Source organism: Chrysochloris asiatica, unplaced genomic scaffold, assembly GCF_000296735.1.
Source record: "Chrysochloris asiatica unplaced genomic scaffold, ChrAsi1.0 scaffold00150, whole genome shotgun sequence".
NCBI classification, from domain to species: Eukaryota; Metazoa; Chordata; class Mammalia; order Afrosoricida; family Chrysochloridae; genus Chrysochloris; species Chrysochloris asiatica.
This window is the reverse complement of record NW_006408668.1, coordinates 6,533,303-6,554,508: the sequence shown is the minus strand read 5'-3', so window position 1 is coordinate 6,554,508 and position 21,206 is coordinate 6,533,303. Positions and strand designations below refer to the sequence as shown.

Genomic DNA, 21,206 nt, shown 5'->3' with positions numbered 1-21,206 from the left:
CTTTATTAAGAACAAACTGGGTAAAAATAGTGTTGGTTTTTTTTCATATAATAACCTCAACAGTTTTTAAAAGCGCTTTGTTGAGTTATGTACATGTTCTAAAGTTCACCTGTTTTAAATATAGAATTTCAAAATGTGACACCAGCCATCCATTCCTCTCATACCCCCTCTATTCCTTTGTTGGGTTCGATAATTCATTGACAATAATTACAGTAAAGGGGTTTATTAGGGGAGTTAACAGATTGCAATACAGCTCGTGGCACAGTTGTTCCAGTCAGCTGCTGATAAATGCCTATAGGACACTGACCATAAGTCTCAGCCTGAAAGCACTTTGCTCTAACTCTGTGAGTCAGCAAATTTGGCTCCCCTACTGAAGTACCTGGAGGCACCCACAGTACAAGCAAGCCTCCTGCTCCAAGACATTCAGCTTTACTTGCTGGGACGCCCACTATTCTGTCTAGTGCTCTGGTTCTGGTTCTGTTGCTACTCTTCTGCTACTCCTCCAGTGTCACAGCTTTCAGTCCCTGGGTTTGAGGGGTCAGTGCATAGAGATCTTGGGGTCCAAAGGACATGTTCCAGTCTTGACTCGTCTTTGTTGTAGTGGGATTACCCCACCCTATCCCACCATCACCATCTGAGATGGTCCATCTTATATCTGTGCTGGAGTTGGAAGTTTTTTATTATTAAAATGGACTCAGCTGATAGCCAAGTTGAATCATGTCCTTCCATTAGTATCTTCTTTCCCCATTTTTCTACTCAGACCCAACAGGGCAAAAACGTTTGGTGCAAGTTATAGACTACAGCAAAAAAAGTCACTAGATAATTTGCTACAGCACAACAATAAATGGTTTTGTGGGTGTTTTGGATACATTTTAGAGAGATCTCAACCATTTCTACAATTCAGTTTTAGAAGATTACTCATCATCCCCCGAAAGATCCCTTATGCCAATTTGCAGTTCTCATTTCCACTTATACCAGTTGCAGGTAAACTGTTAATCTACTTTTGGTCTCTGTTTGTTTGTTTCCAGAATTTTCATAAATATGGACTTACACAATATATATTCTTTTGTGCTTGGCTTATACGTAGCATAATGTGCTTCAGGTTTATCTATACGGTAACCTGAGTCCTGGTGTGGCTTTGCAGGTTAATACACTGGACTGGAAGGTTGGTTTGAGCCTCAAGGTCATCGGCTCAAGGTCAATAGTTACTCCTCGGAAACCCAATACAGGGTCGTTATGAGTCAGAACCGACAACATATATTAGTACTTGGATTATTTTTGTTGCCAAATAATATTATATGGCTTGACCGCTTTCTTTGTCCGCTCACCAGTCTAAGGATATATGAATTGGTTCTACTATTTTATAGTGTGGTTGTATGGATTCTTTGCCTTACAGGTTTCATTTCTTTTGTGTATAATCCTCAGAAGAAAGTGCTGAGTTGTGTAGTAAATTTATGTTCTATTTTTAAGAAACTGCTAAACTGTTTTCCACTCAGTTGAGGGTTCCAGGTTCTTTACAGAGATGTTAACACTTAATTGTCTATCTTCTCAATTATAGCCATTCTAATGGGCACGAGCCCTGGTGGTGCTGTAGGATAAGCACCAGACTGCTGACCTTAATGTTGGCAGTTCAAACCCACCGGCTGCTCTGCAGGAGAAAGATAGGCTGTCTGCTTCTGTAATGATTTATAACCTCCTAGAGACCCTATATAGAGTCACCATCAGTCAGAATCACCTTGCTGGCTGGCAGTAGGTTTTTGATTTGTTTAATGGGTGTGCAGAAGTATCTCCCTGTGGCTTTAATTTGCATTTTCTTGACAGAAAGTATTTCTTCACGTGATCACTGACCCTTACTGTATCTTCATTTGTAAAGCATCTTCTGATTTTTTTCCCGTTACTTTAATTGAATAATTTGTGCTTTTATTATTGAGATGTAAGAGTTCTTTTCATTTTCTGCTTCTTTAAACATAAAAGCTTTTAATTTTGATAATATCCAATTTATCAAATGTTTCTTTTATAGAACATGCCTTTGGTGTTATATTGAAGAAATCTTTGCCTAACTCAAGGTTTATGTATATTTTCTTCAACTGTGTTTTTCCTAAAAGTTTAATAACTTTAGCTTTCACATTTGTGATCCATCTTAAGGTAATTTTTATGTATGATGTATGAGGTAAGGAACGGAATTCTTTTTTTTTTTTTACATGTGGGTGTCTAGTTATCCCAGTAATTCTGGTTGAAAAGTCTGTTCACACTTTGATTTGCCTTGGCTTGTTTGTTTTGAGAGTCGTTGTTTTCAGAAATGCTAGCTAGGGTTCTTTTATTGGACTTTAAATTTTGTTCTGTTTATCAATAAATCTGTTCCAGTGCCAGTACTATACTTGTCTTGATTCTATACCAAGGTTTAAAATCAGAAAGTCTAAGTCTTTCAACTTGGTTTTTCTTTTTCAAGATTGTTTTAATTATTCTGGGTTACTTGCTTTTTCTTACAAATTTTAAGGTCAGCTTGTCAATTTCTGAAAAAAGGCTGGTAGGATGGTGTTGAATCTATAAATTTTCTACTCTATTCTGTGAACAGGGATTTTAGCTCCATTTATTTAGATCTTTAATTTCTCTCAACAGTGCTTTGTAGTACGTAGAGTATAAATGTGCAATGTGTTTGTTAAATTTCTAAGTTCTAATCTTATGGTTATGAATCGGGCTGCGAACCTTAAGGTCAGCGGTTCAAAACTACCAGCCGCTCCGTGGGAGAAAGACGAGGTTTTCCACTCCCGTAAGGATTTACACCCTCGGAAACCCTGTACAGGGTCGCTATGGGTCGGAACCGACTCGACGACACTTAACAACAACAACAATCTTATAGATGTTACTGTGAATGGAATTATTTTCTTATTTTCCTTTTTGTTGTTCATTGATAGCATATAGAAATGCAGTTGATTTTTTTTTAAATTGTAATTATAGATCCTAAACATTGCTAGCTTTTGGTTGTGTATTTAATTCATTTATAAATAATTGTACTTTTTCCATTCCAATGTGATTTGTCTCTTACTTCTTTTTCTTGCTTGATTACCCTGACTAGGACAATAGAAAGTGTTGAGTAGAAATGGTAAGAGTGGACATCTTGCCTTGTTCCCAGTTTGGGGGGAAAACATTCAGATTCTCATCATTAACTATGATCTTGTTGCTGTTGAGTTAATTCCAATTCATAGCGACCCTAGAATAGGACTGCAGCAGAGGTCTTTCTCGGCTGTAATCTTTTCAGAAACAGACCGCTGCATCTTTAACTTAGTGGCCAGTGGAATGGAACCTCTGACATTTCAACAGAAAGTTTTTAAATGATGGATGTTGGGTAAGTCTCTTTACATATTACTAGGTTTGGTTTGGAGATACTTTGTTGAGAATTTTGAGTTCTGTCTCCATGAGGGATATTAAGCAATTTTTTTCTTACAATGTGTTTATGTGACTTTAGTATCAGGGTAATAGTAGCCTCCTGGGATGGTGTTACTTCCGCCTCTCCTTTTCTGTTTTTGAAGAATTACAGTTTTTCCCATTTTAAATGTTGGTTAGAATTTAGTAATGAAGCCATCTGTACCTTGATTTTTAAATTACTGACTTAATTTCTTTACTTGTTTTAGCTCTATTGAGATTTCTTTCTTTCACTGGTAATTTTTGTCTTTAAAATAATTTGTATGTTTCTTATTTATTTTGTGAGCATAGAGTTTCACATGATATTCTATTTTAATTTTGTCCGTTTCTATAAAGTCAGTCTAGTTGCATCTTTTTCAAGCATATCCCTTATAGATTGTATAATTGAATATTACTGTTTCATCCAATCAGACTGTTGTTGTTATTGTTGTTGTTAAGTGCCATTGAGTCGGTTCCGACCCATAGCAACCCTGTACAGGGTTTCCGAGGGTGTAAATCTTTACGAGGGTAGAAAGCCTCATCTTTCTCCCGCGGAGCGGCTGGTAGTTTCGAACTGCTGACCTTACGGTTCGCAGCCCGATTCGTAACCACTATGCTACCAGAGCTGTTAGAGCCTTTTAAATTTAAATTCACATTTGAAGTTATTACAGACATGATTAGATTTCTCTGCCTTGGTTTGTTTTCTATGTATGACTTGGCTGTTTTGTGTCCTTTGTTTATTTTTTATGGTCTTTTGTTTTAAATAGATAGATATTCAGTGTATCATTTTAATTTCTGTAGATTTTCTTTTACTTTTTAAAAAATTTTAGTCATAGGGATGATGGTATACATCTTACCTATCTATACTTTGTTGTTGTGAAGTACTGTCAAGTCGTTTCTTACTCATAGAAACCCTGTATGGGGTTTCCTAGGAACGGCGGATAACCTTGAACTGCCGACCTTGCAGTTCAAACCCACTTTGCAATCCGGCACATTAACCCATAGGGCCACACCAGGACGTACTTATAATAGCTGCTTTTAAGATTTGTCTATTAAGTCCAACTATGCTCTGGTAGCATAGTGGTTATGAGTTGGGCTTCTAACTTCAAGGTCAGCAGTTTGAAACTACCAGCTGTTCTGTGGGAGAAAAATAAGGTTTTCTGCTCCCATGAAGCTTTATAGGGGCACTAGTTTAGAACCGACTCCATGGCACACCACTACCAAGTCCAACATCTGGACTCCCCAGAGACAATTTTTATTGATTGTTTCCCTGTGTTATAGGTCACATTTTTCTGTTAGTTTTTTATGCCTTGTAATTTTTTATTGACAGGTAGACATTTCAGATAATGTACTTTAGCAACTCATAATTTTGCCAGCCCCCCCCCCGCCCCCACCCCAAGGATTGGTAGTTGTATTTATTTTTTGCTTGTTTTTAATATTTTCATTTTAAGTCTGGTTTTATAGGAATTGCATATATCTTATTGGTGTTAAGTCAGTTCTGACTCATAGCAACCATGTGTAAGGTTTCCCAGGAGTGACTGGGGAATTTGAACCACCAACATTGTTCAAACCAACCTTGCAGTCCATTGCTTATCCTACAGTGCCACACCAGGGCTCCTGCATAATCTTAGTGGTCAGCTAATGATTGCTCATCCTCAGTGCTTGTCCTTGAGCCAATGAGGCATCTATCTTTTGCCAGTAGTTCTATACATGGCTTTAGGAATACATCCAAGCTTCAGAGAGTATACTGGTCTGTTGTAGATTTAAGTTTATACATTTGCAAAGTCTTCTACTGAACCAGGAACAAGTGGCTCACTCAGGACCTTTCTGGTCTCTTCTGAGTGTATGCACATGAGCATAGTCTTCTGGATCATGATTTCCTTGGTCCATTTCTGTGTGATCTTCCAGGTTATCGCGTCACCACTGTGCAGCTCTGATTCCAGCCTTCCATCTCTGTTTGCCATTGCCAGCTGTTTCTGATGACAACGTAGGTAATGAAATGTCCCATACCATAATCCAGTACCTCTGTCAACCTATCGAACTGTTGGAGTGAGTGGAAGGAGGGTGATGGAGCAGCCCCTGTCTAAAATTGCTTAGACTTGCATTGCTTTTACTGAAAGGCAATAGATTTTCTTGAATTAAATGTTCTCTGTTGTATGTCCTTGTTCAGTTTCTAGAGTCTTTAAAATGTTATTATTTTGTCCAGTTTTATCACTTTTTAGAAAGAGGGTTTGTTGAGCTCTTCCTCATCTAACATTTAGGACGTTCTGCATGCTAGTTTGTCTTTCATTTGTTTTTTATTTCCTTTTATAGAAGGATCCTAATGTAATCTCATAAGCAAAATCTTGCTACATATTAGAGTTTTCTGAAATGTATCCCAGATTTCCTGTGGGTAGAACCTTGGGAAGGTTGTATTTTCATTGTGGATAAGGGTCTCTACGTATATGTTTCTTATGTAGCTAATTAGGCATTCATTCTGGGCATTATTCAATATGAAGTCCCCACTAAAGAACATTAAATTGTTATCAGTTTTACACTATTACAAACAATACTGCAGTGGACAGACACTGTTGCACATGCATATTTTTGTATACTTGTCATATTATTGCTTTAGAGTGAATCCTTAGCAGTGAAATTTCTGAGTCAAAGGCCATATTCCACAATACCCTGTAACATTTTACCAGGCATGGGAGAGGACACAGTTTCATCCATATCTAATCCTAACTCAAGTCATGAGTTTGAGTTTGACTTGCACTTCATGTGAAGCTGTAGTGGACTACTCTGAACTAGGCTAACACATGCTCATCTCACACATCTCACTTCTGACACTCTCAGAAGTTTTTCATTCCGGGGTGGTTTTCCATGAAAAAAATCCAGTGCTAGAAATGAAAGTGAAGAGCTCTTGTAAAAAATTTTAAGTAGGAAATAGTTTTATAATGGTTTTATAAATGACATTACTTCAGGATTTGATGAAAATATATTTTATTTTAATGCCATCTTCATTGTACTTGAAAGATTATTATTTTGATGAATTTTACTGGTATCTGTTCTTGTTTAGTCATCAGAAAGCTGAAGCATTTAGGTAAATATTACAGAGAAACAGTTTGGTTTGAGGAAAAGTTTTCTCGAATTACCAGACTACATGGAAGTGGCAGGACCTTGGGAAGGCAGTACGGTATTTTTCACAAATAACGTGCTCACACATAGATTGCATGGAAAGGATAAAATTAATAGAACTCATGGATTGAATTTGGTAATCAGAAAATGAATAGTCAAAACTGCATTTTATTTTATTAAGTTGATAATTATAGCAGATTAGCTCAACAGATAAATCATATCAAGTAGTTCAATTGTGTCTTCTTATTGTCAGTTGATGTCAGCAGCATATAAAAGATTCATATCATGGAATTAGGTAACTACCACTGGGGTGGAAAGGAGATTGGTAAAAATGTATAACGTGCACATTATTTGTGGAAAAAATACAGTAAGTGTTACTGTACTTAGTTAAACATAGACTTAGTCAACACTTCTAATGGAAATTTTATAGTATTTTATTTGCTGGTTATAAGTTTGAAATAAATTACTTTTAAAAATATTTACAAATATTAGGTTATAATAAATGCTTTTAATTCCACTTCTATGTAGACTCCTACATAAGCTATAGTTGTAATTATAACAGAGAACTCAATTCATTTTGTTTTCATTATATTTTGTTAACTTATTTATGTACAGAAGAGTTAGTTTGAGCTGACACTATACAAGTTCTTTATTTATATTTAACAGTGCTACTGTGAAATCTACCAAACAGGTGTGTCCTTATCCAATGGTGGTGTAATTAAAAATAGATTGCAAAATTTACATTTTAAAATGTAAATTACATAAGTCACATCAGCAGAGAACTTGGGTGCAGGTTGTGGCATTCTGTTGCCTAGGAAAAGTACTTAAAGTTCAATAATGAAAATAATGATTTGAATAATATTTAATGTTATGGGTTTTTTTTTGTTCATTCATAGAAACGGAGACTTGAACACACTAAACATGTAAACACGGAAAAGCTGAGAGCCCCTGTTATCTGTGTACTTGGTCATGTGGACACAGGGAAGACAAAAATTCTAGATAAAGTAAGAAAATATTTTATACATTGATACAGTTTATATTTTATGCGTTGTTGTTGTTGTTGTTACGTGCCATTGAGTTGTTACCAACTCATAGCGACCTTATGCACAGCAGAACAAAACACTGCTCGATCCTGGGCCAGCCTCACTACTGTTGCCATGCTTGAGCCCATCGATGCTGCCACTTGGCCAATCCATCTCACTGGGGGTCTTCCTCTTTTTCTCTGACCCTCCACTTTAGCAAACATGATATACTTCTCCAGTGACTGGTCCCTCCTGACAATATGTCCGAATTATGAGAGACGAAGTTTGGCCATCCTGGCCCCCAAGGAGCACTCTCACTGCACTTCTGTATGCATTGATACAGTTTTTAAAATAAGCAAATGATATTTTTACAAGGGTAATTAAGACCATATAGCATATAAAGATACTTCTGTTTAAGTAAATTCTAATTTCATATTACTTTTGCATTTAAATTTTTCCATTTTAAAATACAAATATGAATTTCCAATTTTCTCCCAGCTCCGACATACTCATGTCCAAGATGGTGAAGCAGGAGGTATCACACAACAAATTGGAGCCACTAATGTTCCCCTTGAAGCTATTAATGAACAGACTAAGATGATTAAAAACGTAAGTACATTCTGTTTCACATGGGTGTTTTAATCTAATAAAAATAAAGAGAAAAACTATTTTGAGTATAGAAAAAAGCAAAGAGAACAGTAAAACAGACCTATATGCTCACCACGAAGAAACAATGTGAAATTTTGCTTCATGCCTTTTCTTTTTTTAACTTTGTATTGTGAAATGAAGAAAGGTTTACAGACAGGATCATCAGTTTTACACTCAACAAATCTTACACTTTGTTTCATCTCAGTGATTGCAACACCCTCCATGCAACAACAGTTACCCCAATTCCTCCGCGTGGCTCCTGTTTCCATTCTACTCACCTTCCCATCCCTTCTCAAGTTTGTCCTTAGGCAAATGTTGCCCTTTTGATTGTGTGATTGACCATTCCATGGTGAGCCTATCTTGCTAGTACTGTCCCTCCTTTATAAAACTATCAGCTTTAAATTGGGCCACTAGAGTGAGTTCCTTTCCAGACCCGAAGGGTAGTAAAGACCATTATCTCAGGTCTCTCCAATCTTTCTGACCAATAAACCCAGTTTTTTTTTTTTTTTTTTTAATTAAGTTTTGTTCCACATTTGCTCGTATTCTTTCCAGGACCCTCTACCATGATCCACTTTCAGAACAGTTGGTAGCGAGAGCCATGTAACATCTAGTTCTGGTGTCACTAGACTGATGTTCACATGTGCTATTAGTCCATTGGACAAATTGATTCCAGCCTCATTCAGTTCTTTTTGCTCTTCTTTCTTCTGCACATGGAGAGACCCATAGCTACACCTCTGACATCCACTCATGAACTTTCAAGATTCCTGATGCCCTTCACCGTAGTAGGATATAGAACATTTTCTTTGTGGATTATATTATATCAGTTGACTATGGTGTTCCCTGAGACTATGGTCCTGAGCTCCCAGTTCAGGCCTTTCTTTTGACAAAAATTAGGTGTTACGTAATGTATGAGCCCTCACATTCCCTTTCTTTGCTCTCTTATTTAGAAGGTAGAGTATATTGTTCACCTCCATGGTTCAGTACTATTACCACATATCTCCACGTTTAAAAACTGTTTTCTCCCCCAACCTTCCTTTCCTTCTAACAAATTGAGTATATTTTCTTTTTGTCCCTTATTTCTTTCTACTAGTTTGGAATTTATCCAGCTTATATTAAATATAACATCATAAAGAAAATCACATAGGATAAATGTAAAGCTTAATGAACAAAACATCCTTAAGTGTCATCCTTGCAAGAAGGTAGAACCCTGGCAGATACCTCAAAAGCCCTCTGTGTTCCCCTTCCTAATCAAAACCCTTTTCCACCCAAGTATAACTTTTTTTAGTTTATTGCATTAGGTGCCACTGAGTTGGTTCCAACTCATAGTGACCCTATGTACAACAGAAGGAAACAATCCTGTGCTCAATCCTGTGCAAATCTCACAATTATAAGTTACAGTTAGCTCATTGTTGGAGACATTGGGATCAGTCCATCTCATTGAGGGTCATTCTCTGTTTTGCTTGGTTAAGTAGAGGGTCAGCAAAAACAAGGAAGATCCCCAAGGAGCTGGACTGACATAGTTGCTGCAACAATGGACTCCAACACAGGAACAATTGTGATGATGGTATAGAGCCAGATAGTGTTTCATTATGTTATATTGTAGGGTCACTACGAATAGGAACGTACTTGAACGGCACTTAACAACAGGTCCGTTATCCTAGCTAGAGAAGGCTGAAGTGGTGAATTGGGGACTGAAAATCACTAAATTGATAATACACAGAAAATTTTTACATACTAGTATCTATGTTTTTAATGATTATTTTATTATCTACCTTTACTCTTCATTGTGTCTCCAGTTTTTGTTTTGTTTAGATGTTGGCTTTATAAAACTCATCTTTTAGTAGATTCCTTAGGAAGGAGTCATGGGAATAATACTGTTGGAGGTTTTGAATATGAAGTTATATTTTGTGATTTGTATACTGGAAAGCAAAGGAGCACTGGTAGTGTAGTAGTTTACGAGCTGGGCTGCTAACCCAAGTCAGCAGTTAGAAGTTTCCAGTCCCTCAAGAGAAAGATGAGGCTTTCTGCTCCTGTAAAAGATTTATAGCCTCGGAAACAGTATACAGAATTGCTATGAGTTGAAAGTGATTTGATGGCATATGACCACCATCACCATCATACTGGGAAGCCATTTGGCTACATGTGAAATATTTGGCCACATTTTCATTTTCTTCCCTTCAGTATCTTACTTCTGACAAAGTATTCCTATTCAAGTTTGATGACCAGCTTATTTCCATCCTCTCATAAGTGTGGCATTGTAGGATAAGTACTGGAAGTATAATTCTGTTTGGTATTATATCTACAGATATCTCTTCAGTCTTCTATTTCTCTTTATGGAATTCCTTTTAGAGTACACCTTCTCATTCTCTTGAGGTTTTAAGTCCTTCCTTTACTACTTAAGTAATTTTAAATGCATTTATTTCAATTAACCAGAGGTTTTTGTGAGTACTAATTCTTCTGTTATCTGACTCTTCGTTATTAAGTACTGTTTTCTCCTATGATTTGTAATTTTTTAATGGTATTCTTGTCTTCCCATGAGTTTTTAATCTTTGTTTTCTACTGTTTATGCACTGTGCAACATGTTCAGGGAGTTTCTCTCCATAGCCCCTGTTTTACATCTGCTCTTTTGAGTCTTGGTTTGGCACTGCAGGCTAATGCACTGAACTGCAAATTCGGTTTGAACCTCAAAGTTGGGGATTCAAGCTCACCAGCCGCTCCTCAGAAACCCTGGTCACTGTGAGCCAGAACTAAAGTTACTTGACTTAACAACATCCACCATCTGTCAGCTACCCCTTGGAGTTTTCACGAGTCCAGAGTTGATTTTTCATTTATTGGTTTCAGATTTGTGAAGTGTATGTTTTGTGAAGTGTATAAATTCAACACAAGCAACAGAAGACTTTGCACCTCTCTTCCTGAACCTTAGTATTTCATTATGGTAGTCAGCAAATGGTGACGTAGACACATTTGAAACCAAATTGGAACTATTTATAGTGGAATCATTTTGACGTGGTTCAGGATATAAAAATTTGAAAAACCATTTGATGAATAACAGTAGTATAGATAAGCACAGTAGTGTTTGCTTTTGATACATATGTGTGTGTGTGAGTATAATTTATCATTGTTCCTTTTTAGGTTAAAAAAGAAAGTCAAAATGAGGCCTGTTGTAATGTTGTTTGTATTCATTTATAGACTTTTGTCCAGAAAAATCAAAGTGTTTATGACATTACTTGAATAAAGCAGGATATGAATATATTTAAAATTTTATATCATTTTAGTATATTGTATCTTAAATTTTTAATTTGGGATGTTCTTGCGAGTTTAGAATTGGGCCAGATAAATGTTCTAAATATTGAGAACTTCTCTTGAATGTCAGGTTTTCATCTGCTCATCACAAACTAATAAGGCTTCACTTTAGTTCTAGACCTTCATAAAACTGCTGTTTTCTCATTTTAGTTTTTCTTTCTGCCAAAGTTCACATTAATGAAAATATTAACAGTTGTGCTTTGTTAGTTAACTCAGTTTTAGAATAGCTTATTTGGAATGGCGATTATTTTTCAGGTTTCATGGTACCATGATTGTTTTATAAAGACACTTTCATTGTAGTATCATAGTAGTTCATTCCAGTTTGCTTAAGCGCTGCACTTGCCCTCTATTTCCAGTTTGATAGAGAGAACGTCCGGATTCCAGGAATGCTGATTATTGATACTCCTGGGCATGAGTCTTTCAGGTAAGAACAATTTGAGTCTCTTATCATCAAGCAAACCATTTGCAACTATTGGGTCCCGAAGTTCAGTGAGTGAGAAGCTTTAATTAGTCTACCTCTGGGTAGCAGTTTGAGACCTTTGGTCCCTGAAACTGCCCATCTTCATCTGTCTCATTGATTTAGTAGTTCTTTATTTGGATACTTAATTTTTATAGAGAGAAGTCCTTCTGATTTTGAAAGGTGGAATACAGAGCAAATACCAATATACCTGGTGGCCCTCCTCTGTAGCCCACTGTGGGTGGGATACTATACTGTTGTGCCTTTGCCATATTCCTTAACACCCAAAACTTGCTATGTAAAATCAGCAGGAATATAGGAGTAACTTTTGGAACTCAATCCAATGGATATAAATTCTCAATTACACACTTGGCAAGTTAAGGGTTAATAGCGCTTTTCATGATTTAATGCATGTATTCTGTTTTGCTTTTAAGCTATAAAAAGAAATTAAAATTTTGAATTTATTTAACTAAAAGTATTACTTCCAAGCTTTCTATTTATACATTTTCCGTCTTTTTCTAACAGTAATCTGAGAAACAGAGGGAGCTCTCTTTGTGATATTGCCATTTTAGTTGTTGATATCATGCATGGTTTGGAGCCTCAGACAATTGAATCTATCAATCTTCTGAAATCTAAAAAATGTCCTTTCATTGTTGCACTCAATAAGGTAAGCTCTTCTGCTGAACATTTAATCACAAATACACGCCTTTTAATTTTCTTTGTTTTTTAAAAAAAATTTTATAGTATAACTTGCATGTAATAAGATGTACCCTTGCTAAATATACAATTCAGTGTGTTTTTCCAATTTATACAGACATTCATTCAGAATATATAGACTATATCCATATTCCCAGAGAGTTACCTCATGTGGCTTTGCAGTCCATCTGCCCCCTTCTCTCGGGCCCCAAGCAAACATCATTCTGTTTTCTGTCAGTAGAGAAAGATGAGTTTTACCTGCTTTGTAATTTTATATAAATGGAATCATACAATGTGTTACCTTTTGAGTCTAACATCTTTTGCTATTCATTTGATTATGGATTTACATATTGTTACCTATATCATAGATTGTTCCTTTTTATTTCTGAGTGAAATTCCAATATATGGGGTCTTCTCGTGGCACTGAACTGCTAACCTCAAGTTATTTACTTACCCTACCTATGCGTACTCAGTGGCACTTAACAAAAGCAGTCTCATTATATGGGTGATAACCACATTTGGAAATGATAATCCATTTCCTATTGAAAGTAATTTGAATTGATGCCAGTTTTTAAGTTATATACTAATAAAGTAGCTATGAACATTTTTGTACAAATCTTTTTGTTGACAGCTGTTTTTGTTTCCCTTGAGTAAATCAATACTTAGACATAGAATTGTTGGGCTATAAGGTGTATGTGTATGTTTAATTCTATGTGAAAGTGCTGAATTTTTCCGAAGAGGCCATGCTATCGTTGTTATGTGCCATTGAGTGGGTTCTGACACATAGCGACCCTGAATAGGGTTTCTAAGGAGTGGCTGGTGAGTTAGAACTATTAACCTCTTGGGTAGCAGTCTAGCACTTATCCTACAGTGCCACATTCTCAGCAGTGATCTATTACAGTCCAGTCTTTGCCACCACTTGCCTTGCCTGTATGGGTTCTGATAGATGGGTAGAGCTAAGTATTGGGATTGTCAGGTACATACCCATTGAGCATCTTTTCATGTGCTTGTTTGCCATCTTTCTCTTTAAAACAGTATTTTTATTACATTGTAATTGTCTTAATTTTGGAATTATTTTATTGTCCTATATACAATTCCTTATACAATAATGTGTATTGCAGATATTTTCTCACATGTTTTATTTTTGAGCAGAAATTTCTAATTGTAGTGAAATCTAATGACTGACTTTTGTTTTTTAAGATTTGTGATTTTCTGTTCTATGAAAACTTATCTTTTTTCTAATGTAAGTTTGTAAAAACTCTCCCCACTGTTTGTAGACATTTGGTAATTTTGCAGTTAAATCTGTGATCTGTTTTGAGTTCTTTTTTATAAGAATTGTATAAGGGTCTAGGTTCACTTTTTTCCATATGTATTACCTTGGAATCTTTGTGGAAGAAATTAATTGCCCATATGTGCAGTTAAACAGGATATTGGTACAATAAATTATTTGAGTAATTCCTGCTTCAGAATATATCTGACTTCATCCTTCAGAAATTTCTGGGAGCTATTAATCACAATTAAATTCCTGAGTGTTCTGAGTATTTTTGAGATGTTTCTCATGAAGAACCTTTTCCAGATTGATAGGTTGTATGATTGGAAAAAGAGCCCAGACTCTGATGTAGCTGCTACTTTGAAGAAACAGAAAAAAAACACAAAAGATGAATTTGAGGAGCGAGCAAAAGCTATTATTGTAGAATTTGCACAGCAGGTAAGAAATCTTTCTCTTCTTTGTAAAGATCTTATATTATAGAACATTTTTTTTCTTTTGTTACATTATCATTATAATGAAGTAAGCATTTTTATTAATACTGGCTCTGTTCTCCTATTAATAGCAATTTAATAGTGGTGGTTTTTTTCTTTTTTCCCCTTTTAATATCAGGAGGCTGCTATTTTACAGCTCTCCCTTTGCAGTCTGAAAACTTTAATTAAAAAAATCAAGTTGAATTGGAAAGAAACTACTTTTCTATAATATAATTAATACATACATAATCATTTCTAAAGTGCTTTGAGGAGTTTTTGAATGATTAGTCATTTGCTCATTTAGCTTCTAGCTAATCATTCTTATTCTGGATACCTTCTTCCAGATTGCCATTCTGAAATGATTTTGCTTTTGTTTATGTATGTAGGGTTTGAATGCAGCTTTGTTTTATGAAAATAAAGATCCTCGAACTTTTGTGTCTTTGGTGCCCACTTCTGCACATACTGGTGATGGGATGGGAAGTCTGATACACCTTCTTGTAGAGTTAACCCAGACAATGTTGAGCAAGAGACTTGCACACTGTGAAGAACTGAGGGCACAGGTGATGGAGGTATGATTCTGCTTACTGATTTTTTTTCTTTTTAATATTTAGAGGGCTTTTTGAGTGGGGATCTATACTAGTAGTTTTTCAATTTAGTGAACATGGTCTATTGTGGCATAAATGTCACTTCCTTTGCAACAAATGTTCTTAGGTGAAAGCTCTCCCAGGAATGGGCACCACTATAGATGTGATACTGATCAATGGACGTTTGAAGGAAGGGGACACAATCATTGTTCCTGGAGTGGAAGGGCCCATTGTAACTCAGATTCGAGGCCTCCTGCTACCTCCTCCTATGAAGGAATTACGAGTGAAGGTAAGCCCAAGTGGTGAGCAAGTGGTCAGTGTTGACACATGGACTTGCATGGTGTGTAAGAATCCTTCTAAGATCACTTCTACACTGTGAGAACAGTTTCACACAACACACACATGATCCTCTGCCCTCACTTTATTTTTCATATCATACATCAAAGCGAAGGTGAACAACTATATACTTACCAGCTTCTACATACCATAGGGCTGCGAACCTTAAGGTCAGCGGTTCGAAACTACCAGCTGTTCCGCGGGAGAAAGATAAGGCTTTCTACTCCCGTAAAGATTTACACCCTCGGAAACCCTGTACAGGGTCGCTATGGGTCGGAACTGACTCGACCGGCACTTAACAACAACAACAACAACAACATACCATAAAATTTGAAGTCCACTGAAGTGCGCTTTGCACTGTTAATGGACAGAGCATACACCCTTGAAAATACAGCTCGGCCTTGCCTGTGTTTAGACTTTAAATGGAGTCATTCTCTATTCCTTTGCGTCTGGCTTCTTTCAGTCAAAACTAATTTTAAGATTTAATCTATATTTTTGTATATAGCTATGGTTTGTTCATTTTTGTTAGTATTCAATTTTATAAAGTACAATTTATTTATCTTGACGTAAAGTATAGGTTGTTAGCCGTTTCTAATATTTTGTTGTTAATTACTAATGATTCTGTTCTGTGGCTGGGGGTGTTTTTATTAGATAACTGTCCACAGTGGGTATGACAATTTCTACCCTCACCTGCACTGTTTACATTGTTGCACATCTTTGCCAGCTCTTTCATGCTGCTGTCAAATTTCAAAGTTTTTGTCATTCTGGTGGGTGTGGAGTTCATAGGTTGAAATACACTGAAATGTATCCATTCCCCTGTTGTAAGTTTGGTCATTGTTTTATTATGTATTAAATATCCATTTAAATTTTACTTTTGTGAGATGCCCATCTTTCTTGTTTGACAGATTACTGGGAGTTCTTTATTTATTCAGGACACTATTCTGCTGTTAGTTTCTGTGTGTGCTCCTACTCTGAGCTGTCTTCACTTTTTTGTGGTCTTTTGAGAAAAGAAAGTTGAGTTTATCAGTCTTTTATTTGGTGGCTATATTTTTTGTGTGGTACTGTAGGATCAGCACTAGACTGCAAACCACAAGATCAGTAGTTCAAACCCACCAGTTGGTCCTCAGAAACCCTATACAGGGTTACTGAGTCAGAACCTGCATGACAGCACTTTACAACAACATATTGTGTTTAAGAAATCTTTTCCTACCCTAAAGTCATGAAGATACCTGTTACTTGTCAAATAAATGTGTTTTTATCTCTTAGAACCAATATGAAAAGCATAAAGAAGTAGAAGCAGCTCAGGGGGTAAAGATTCTTGGAAAAGACCTGGAGAAAACATTGGCTGGTTTGCCTCTCCTGGTGGCTTATAAAGAAGATGAAGTTCCTGTTCTTAAGGTAAGTTTCTTTTTAATCTTTTATTTTCAATAACTATTTGACTTGTGTTGTCAGCAGGGCATATGTATACTAAGGGTGGTGAATAAAATGGGCACCTTTGTCCTTGTAAAACTTATCTGGTTGCCTTTAGCAAGCAGTTCATGCTTTAAAATAGTTTTTTGTTGCAGTAGTAATTATTGGCATTACCTGTTGCCGCTGAGTCAGTTCCAACTCATAGCAACGCTCTAGGGCAGTAGAAGTACGGATCTTTACAGAAACAGACTGCCACATCCTTCTCTGAACTACCTTCCTTTTAGTTAGCTTAACCCACTGGACCACAAGGTCTCCATATAACTGGCATAAATATTTAGTATATGAGTCAAAAGCTAAGTGTCGTTTATTCATGTGTTACTTTACATATACTCCTGGTGTGGCAGTGTGTGTAATGCGCTGAATGCAAGGTCTGTTTGAACCACAGGGTCGACAGACTTACCCAGCCGCTCCTTGGAAACCGTATACAGGGTCACTATGGGTCAGAACCAGCTTGACAGCACTTAACATGTAGACAGAAAGAAGGAAAATCTTGGTAGGCACTAGAACTCATGTCAGCCCATGTGTGCGCACCACAGAGAAACTCAGCTGTAACACCAAGAGGCTTTTCTAGTTGACTGTTACATTTTTCTTAAATATTTAATTCTGTTTTCAGTGAAACTTTACACAGCAAATTAGATTATGGAGGCCACTTTTTTTACAGTAAAAATTGGTTACTATTTTCATTCCAGTGGTTCTGAGCCCATTTTTAGTTTCTCTGCCACCTTACCTGCTTGTGCTTACTGTCACCAAGCTAGGATGTAGAACGTAACTTGATGAAGTGTATTATAACAGTTGACTAAATTGTCCCTCAAGGTGGTGGTCCTGAGTCTTGAAACACAGAAATCAGATCCCATGAGGTGTGTGTAGGCTTAGGAGCCTTTAGGGTAGGAAGAAGCAACCATGGCTGTGCCTTCACTCCCTTTGCTCTGTAGGCAGCATCAGGTCTCTGAGACTCCTAATAGTCAGCATGGAGTGGACCCCTGTATCTGTAAGGGTCCTGACAGGCGTGCTTGACTTATTCCTGGGCGAAATCTTTTCAAAGGAGCATGACGAAGGAAGGAAGGTTGCTAAGTGCCGTTGAGTCGGTTCTGACTCATAGCAACCCTACATAGGGTTTCCAAAGTGAGCTTGATGTGGTGAGTGACCTTGCGGTTCAAACCAATCTTGCAGTCCAGCGCAACTAATATGTTTAATATCTTGAATTATGCAAAATATTGAAGCAACAGTAAAAACAGTGTACCTTTTTTGCAATATAAACAGAATCTTTTCTGACAGTAAAATCTGGTTAGTACAATGGGCAAAACACCAAGATTAGGACACCTCTGACAGTTCAAACAGTGAAGCAGACCCTGGGGTCTACGGTATCAGTACCTTTAATGCGGTACTTTTTACTTGTACAAGATTAGTGTATATGGTCATTCACTTTCATATCGCCCGCATTTCCTTTTGTTGCCAAGCTGTGCAACAAAGGATAAACAGATTTTAAAGATACTAAGCCTAAGACAAGAGATACGTGAAGTGGGATTCAGCTGGGTTGTGGTTGGTTTATTCCAGTGTAGTTTCTGTTGGGTCTTGCTCTAAGCCTTAGTTTCATATTTTCAAGGATGAATACTCATCCGAAAGAAGGTTTAATTTTTAGGCTGTTAAGGATAAAGAAAGACTCCTGGTGTGTGCTGGATCGCAGGTCAGTTTGAACCAGAAACCCTACATGGGGTTTCCATGTGTCAGAACTGACTCGATGGCATTTAACAAGGATGAAGATGTATGTACAACCATGTCATATCTAATTCCTCTTCAAGGATGAGCTGATCCATGAGTTAAAGCAGACACTAAATGCTATCAAATTAGAAGAAAAAGGAGTGTATGTCCAGGCATCTACACTGGGCTCTTTGGAAGCTCTACTTGAATTTCTGAAAACATCAGAAGTACCCGTAAGTAATTGTACCCAACTCTGTAAAAGGTGGCGGTGGGGGTGGTTTGTGGTGTAGTTCTCACATTTGATACATGGAAATTAATTCTGAAAGTCCCTCTTTACATGCAGTATGCAGGAATTAACATTGGCCCGGTCCATAAAAAAGATGTTATGAAGGCTTCAGTGATGTTGGAGCATGATCCTCAGTAAGGAATTTCTTTTCTGCTACTAAGGTCTCCATCAATTGCCTGTTTTCTTGGGACTAACCTTTCTTACTATTCTGGTTTTCATTTGTTTTAACCTTTCAGATATGCCGTAATTTTGGCCTTCGATGTGAGAATTGAACGGGATGCACAAGAAATGGCTGATAGTTTAGGAGTTAGAATTTTTAGTGCCGAGATTATTTATCATTTATTTGATGCCTTTACAAAATATAGACAAGACTACAAGAAACAGAAACAAGAAGAATTTAAGTAAGTTGATGACTTACCTCACTTTTTAGATTTGGGTAATGAAGTTGACTGAGATTTTCCCATAGACTAGAGGCCGCATTCTGAAGTAGTGTTAGAATCCACAAATCTGGAACTCCTGAGCCTCTTAAATCCTCCTTGCAGCCTTTTGGTTTGTTCTTCAGTTTTCAATTTGGCAGGCCTAGGTAATGGGTGAGTAGTTGCTAAATTGGGGGATTTTTTCTGTGGGAGTTTTCATTATCTAGAGTGAATGGAATGGAAGTTAAAAAGGAGAATGTAGAAAAGAACAGCAAAGGCTTTTGTCGGAGGAAAATTCATTCCTCTAGTACGCATTATAGAGTACCTACTATGTAGCATGGGAGCCCTGGGGTGGTGCTGTGGGCTAATGCGTCAGACTGTAAAGTTGGTGCTTCAAGCTCACCAGCTGCTCCTTGGAAACTGTATACAGGGTCACTATGGGTCGGAATTGCACTTAATAGCACATGCTACTAGAGGTGGAGTTCTGGTGTGGTGCTGTGGGTTGATGCGCCAGACTGCAAAGCCGTTTGAACTGCAAGGTCGGCTTTCCAAGCTCACCAGCGTCTCCTCGGAAACCCTATACAGGGTTGCTATGGTTCAGAACTGACTCAACAGCACTTAACAAGATCAATCGGGCTGCGAACCTTAAGGTCAGCAGTCTGAAACTACCAGCTGTTCTGCAGGAGAAAGATGAGGCTTTCTGCTCCCGTAAAGATTTACAGCCTTGGAAACCCTGTACAGGGTTGCTATGAGTCGGAACCGACGCCACAGCACATCACCACCACCACCACCACAGGTGCTAGGAACTCTGGTAGCTTAGTGGTTATAAGTTGGGCTGCTAATTTAACGGTCAGCAGTTTGAATCCATCAGTTGCTTCACAAGAGAAAGTTGAGGCTTTCTGCTCTCATAAAGATTTACAGCCTCAGATTTTCCCGTTGAGTAACTGAGTCAGAACTGACTCTGCGGCACATCACCCCACCACCACTATAGGTGCAAAGTCCTCAGTGGGTGGGCCAGGCCCCGTCCTCTAAGCGCATAGGGGCCGTGTGCATTGGAGATGACCAAGAGACTGCTGAGAAGTTGGTGGTAATGCTATTAACAGCAGAGGCGGAGGGGACAGGCTGTGAGAAAGGTGGTTAGAGATGGGAGCTCCTTCAAGGTGTTTTTATTTGAGTAGAGATCTGAAGTCAGTGAAATGAGCCACACAGATAGGTATCTAGGGGTATCCAGGCAGAACAAACAAGCTTAAAAAGTTACCAGGCAGGACTGCATTCAAAGGTTTTCACTGTGCTTATGGTAGAGTGAAACAAGGGGAGAGTGGTCAGGGAAGTTGGCAGGACCCGTATCTTGTAGGACCTCATAGGGCATGGTATGGACACGATCAGTCTGGTTGTTACACAGGTCATAGATCCTTAGGGGGATTGGTGAGATTAGGAAAGTACTCATGCTCCAGGGAGTGAGGGGGCTCTGTATGACAAACACTGGGCTGTGAACCACAGCAGTGGTTCGAACCCACCAGCCGCTCCGAGGGAGAAAGATGGGGTTTTCTACTCCTGGAAAGATGTACAGCCTTGGAAATCCTCTCCAGGGCACTAGGAGTTATGAGTGGAAACCTTCTTGACAGCACTTAACAGCATGATCCAGGCAGGAGACAATGGTAACTTAGATCAGACTGGTAGCACTGATGACTGGGAAGGATGGCTCCATTTGGGGTATATTTTTAAATTAGTATTGATTACCAGTAAATACTGGGATTTTAATTGGGGTATGTTCACTTTTAGATCACAAAACCTTAAGTCAGAAGTTAGATTTCATTTAGAAGGCTAGAAACTGCTAAAGCATTTTCTTGCTATGCAAGGAAGTTGACCTGTGTAACTGCGTTTGAACCTACCCATTTGGGAGACAGAGAGAATGAGTTTGGTGCTGAGGAGATGGTTGTTGTTGTTGTCAGGTGCCATCGAGTTGGAACCGACTCATAGCGACCCCATGCACAGCAGAACGAAACAATGTCCGATCCTGGGCCAACCTCA

The 21,206-nt window shown here is 37.8% G+C and overlaps 1 protein-coding gene across 1 annotated transcript in view; it reads left to right on the top strand.

Annotated features, from left to right (window-relative positions):
- Positions 1-21,206, top strand: part of EIF5B (eukaryotic translation initiation factor 5B) — a 105,334-nt gene that overhangs the window by 79,278 nt on the left and 4,850 nt on the right. Inside the window, exons 12-22 of the mRNA XM_006870745.1 lie at positions 7,416-7,523; positions 8,040-8,150; positions 11,849-11,916; positions 12,475-12,616; positions 14,222-14,353; positions 14,772-14,954; positions 15,097-15,258; positions 16,572-16,703; positions 18,575-18,706; positions 18,817-18,893; positions 18,996-19,160. Of these exons, the coding sequence (XP_006870807.1) occupies positions 7,416-7,523; positions 8,040-8,150; positions 11,849-11,916; positions 12,475-12,616; positions 14,222-14,353; positions 14,772-14,954; positions 15,097-15,258; positions 16,572-16,703; positions 18,575-18,706; positions 18,817-18,893; positions 18,996-19,160 (1,412 nt within the window). The remainder of the gene's footprint in view (positions 1-7,415; positions 7,524-8,039; positions 8,151-11,848; positions 11,917-12,474; positions 12,617-14,221; positions 14,354-14,771; positions 14,955-15,096; positions 15,259-16,571; positions 16,704-18,574; positions 18,707-18,816; positions 18,894-18,995; positions 19,161-21,206) is intronic.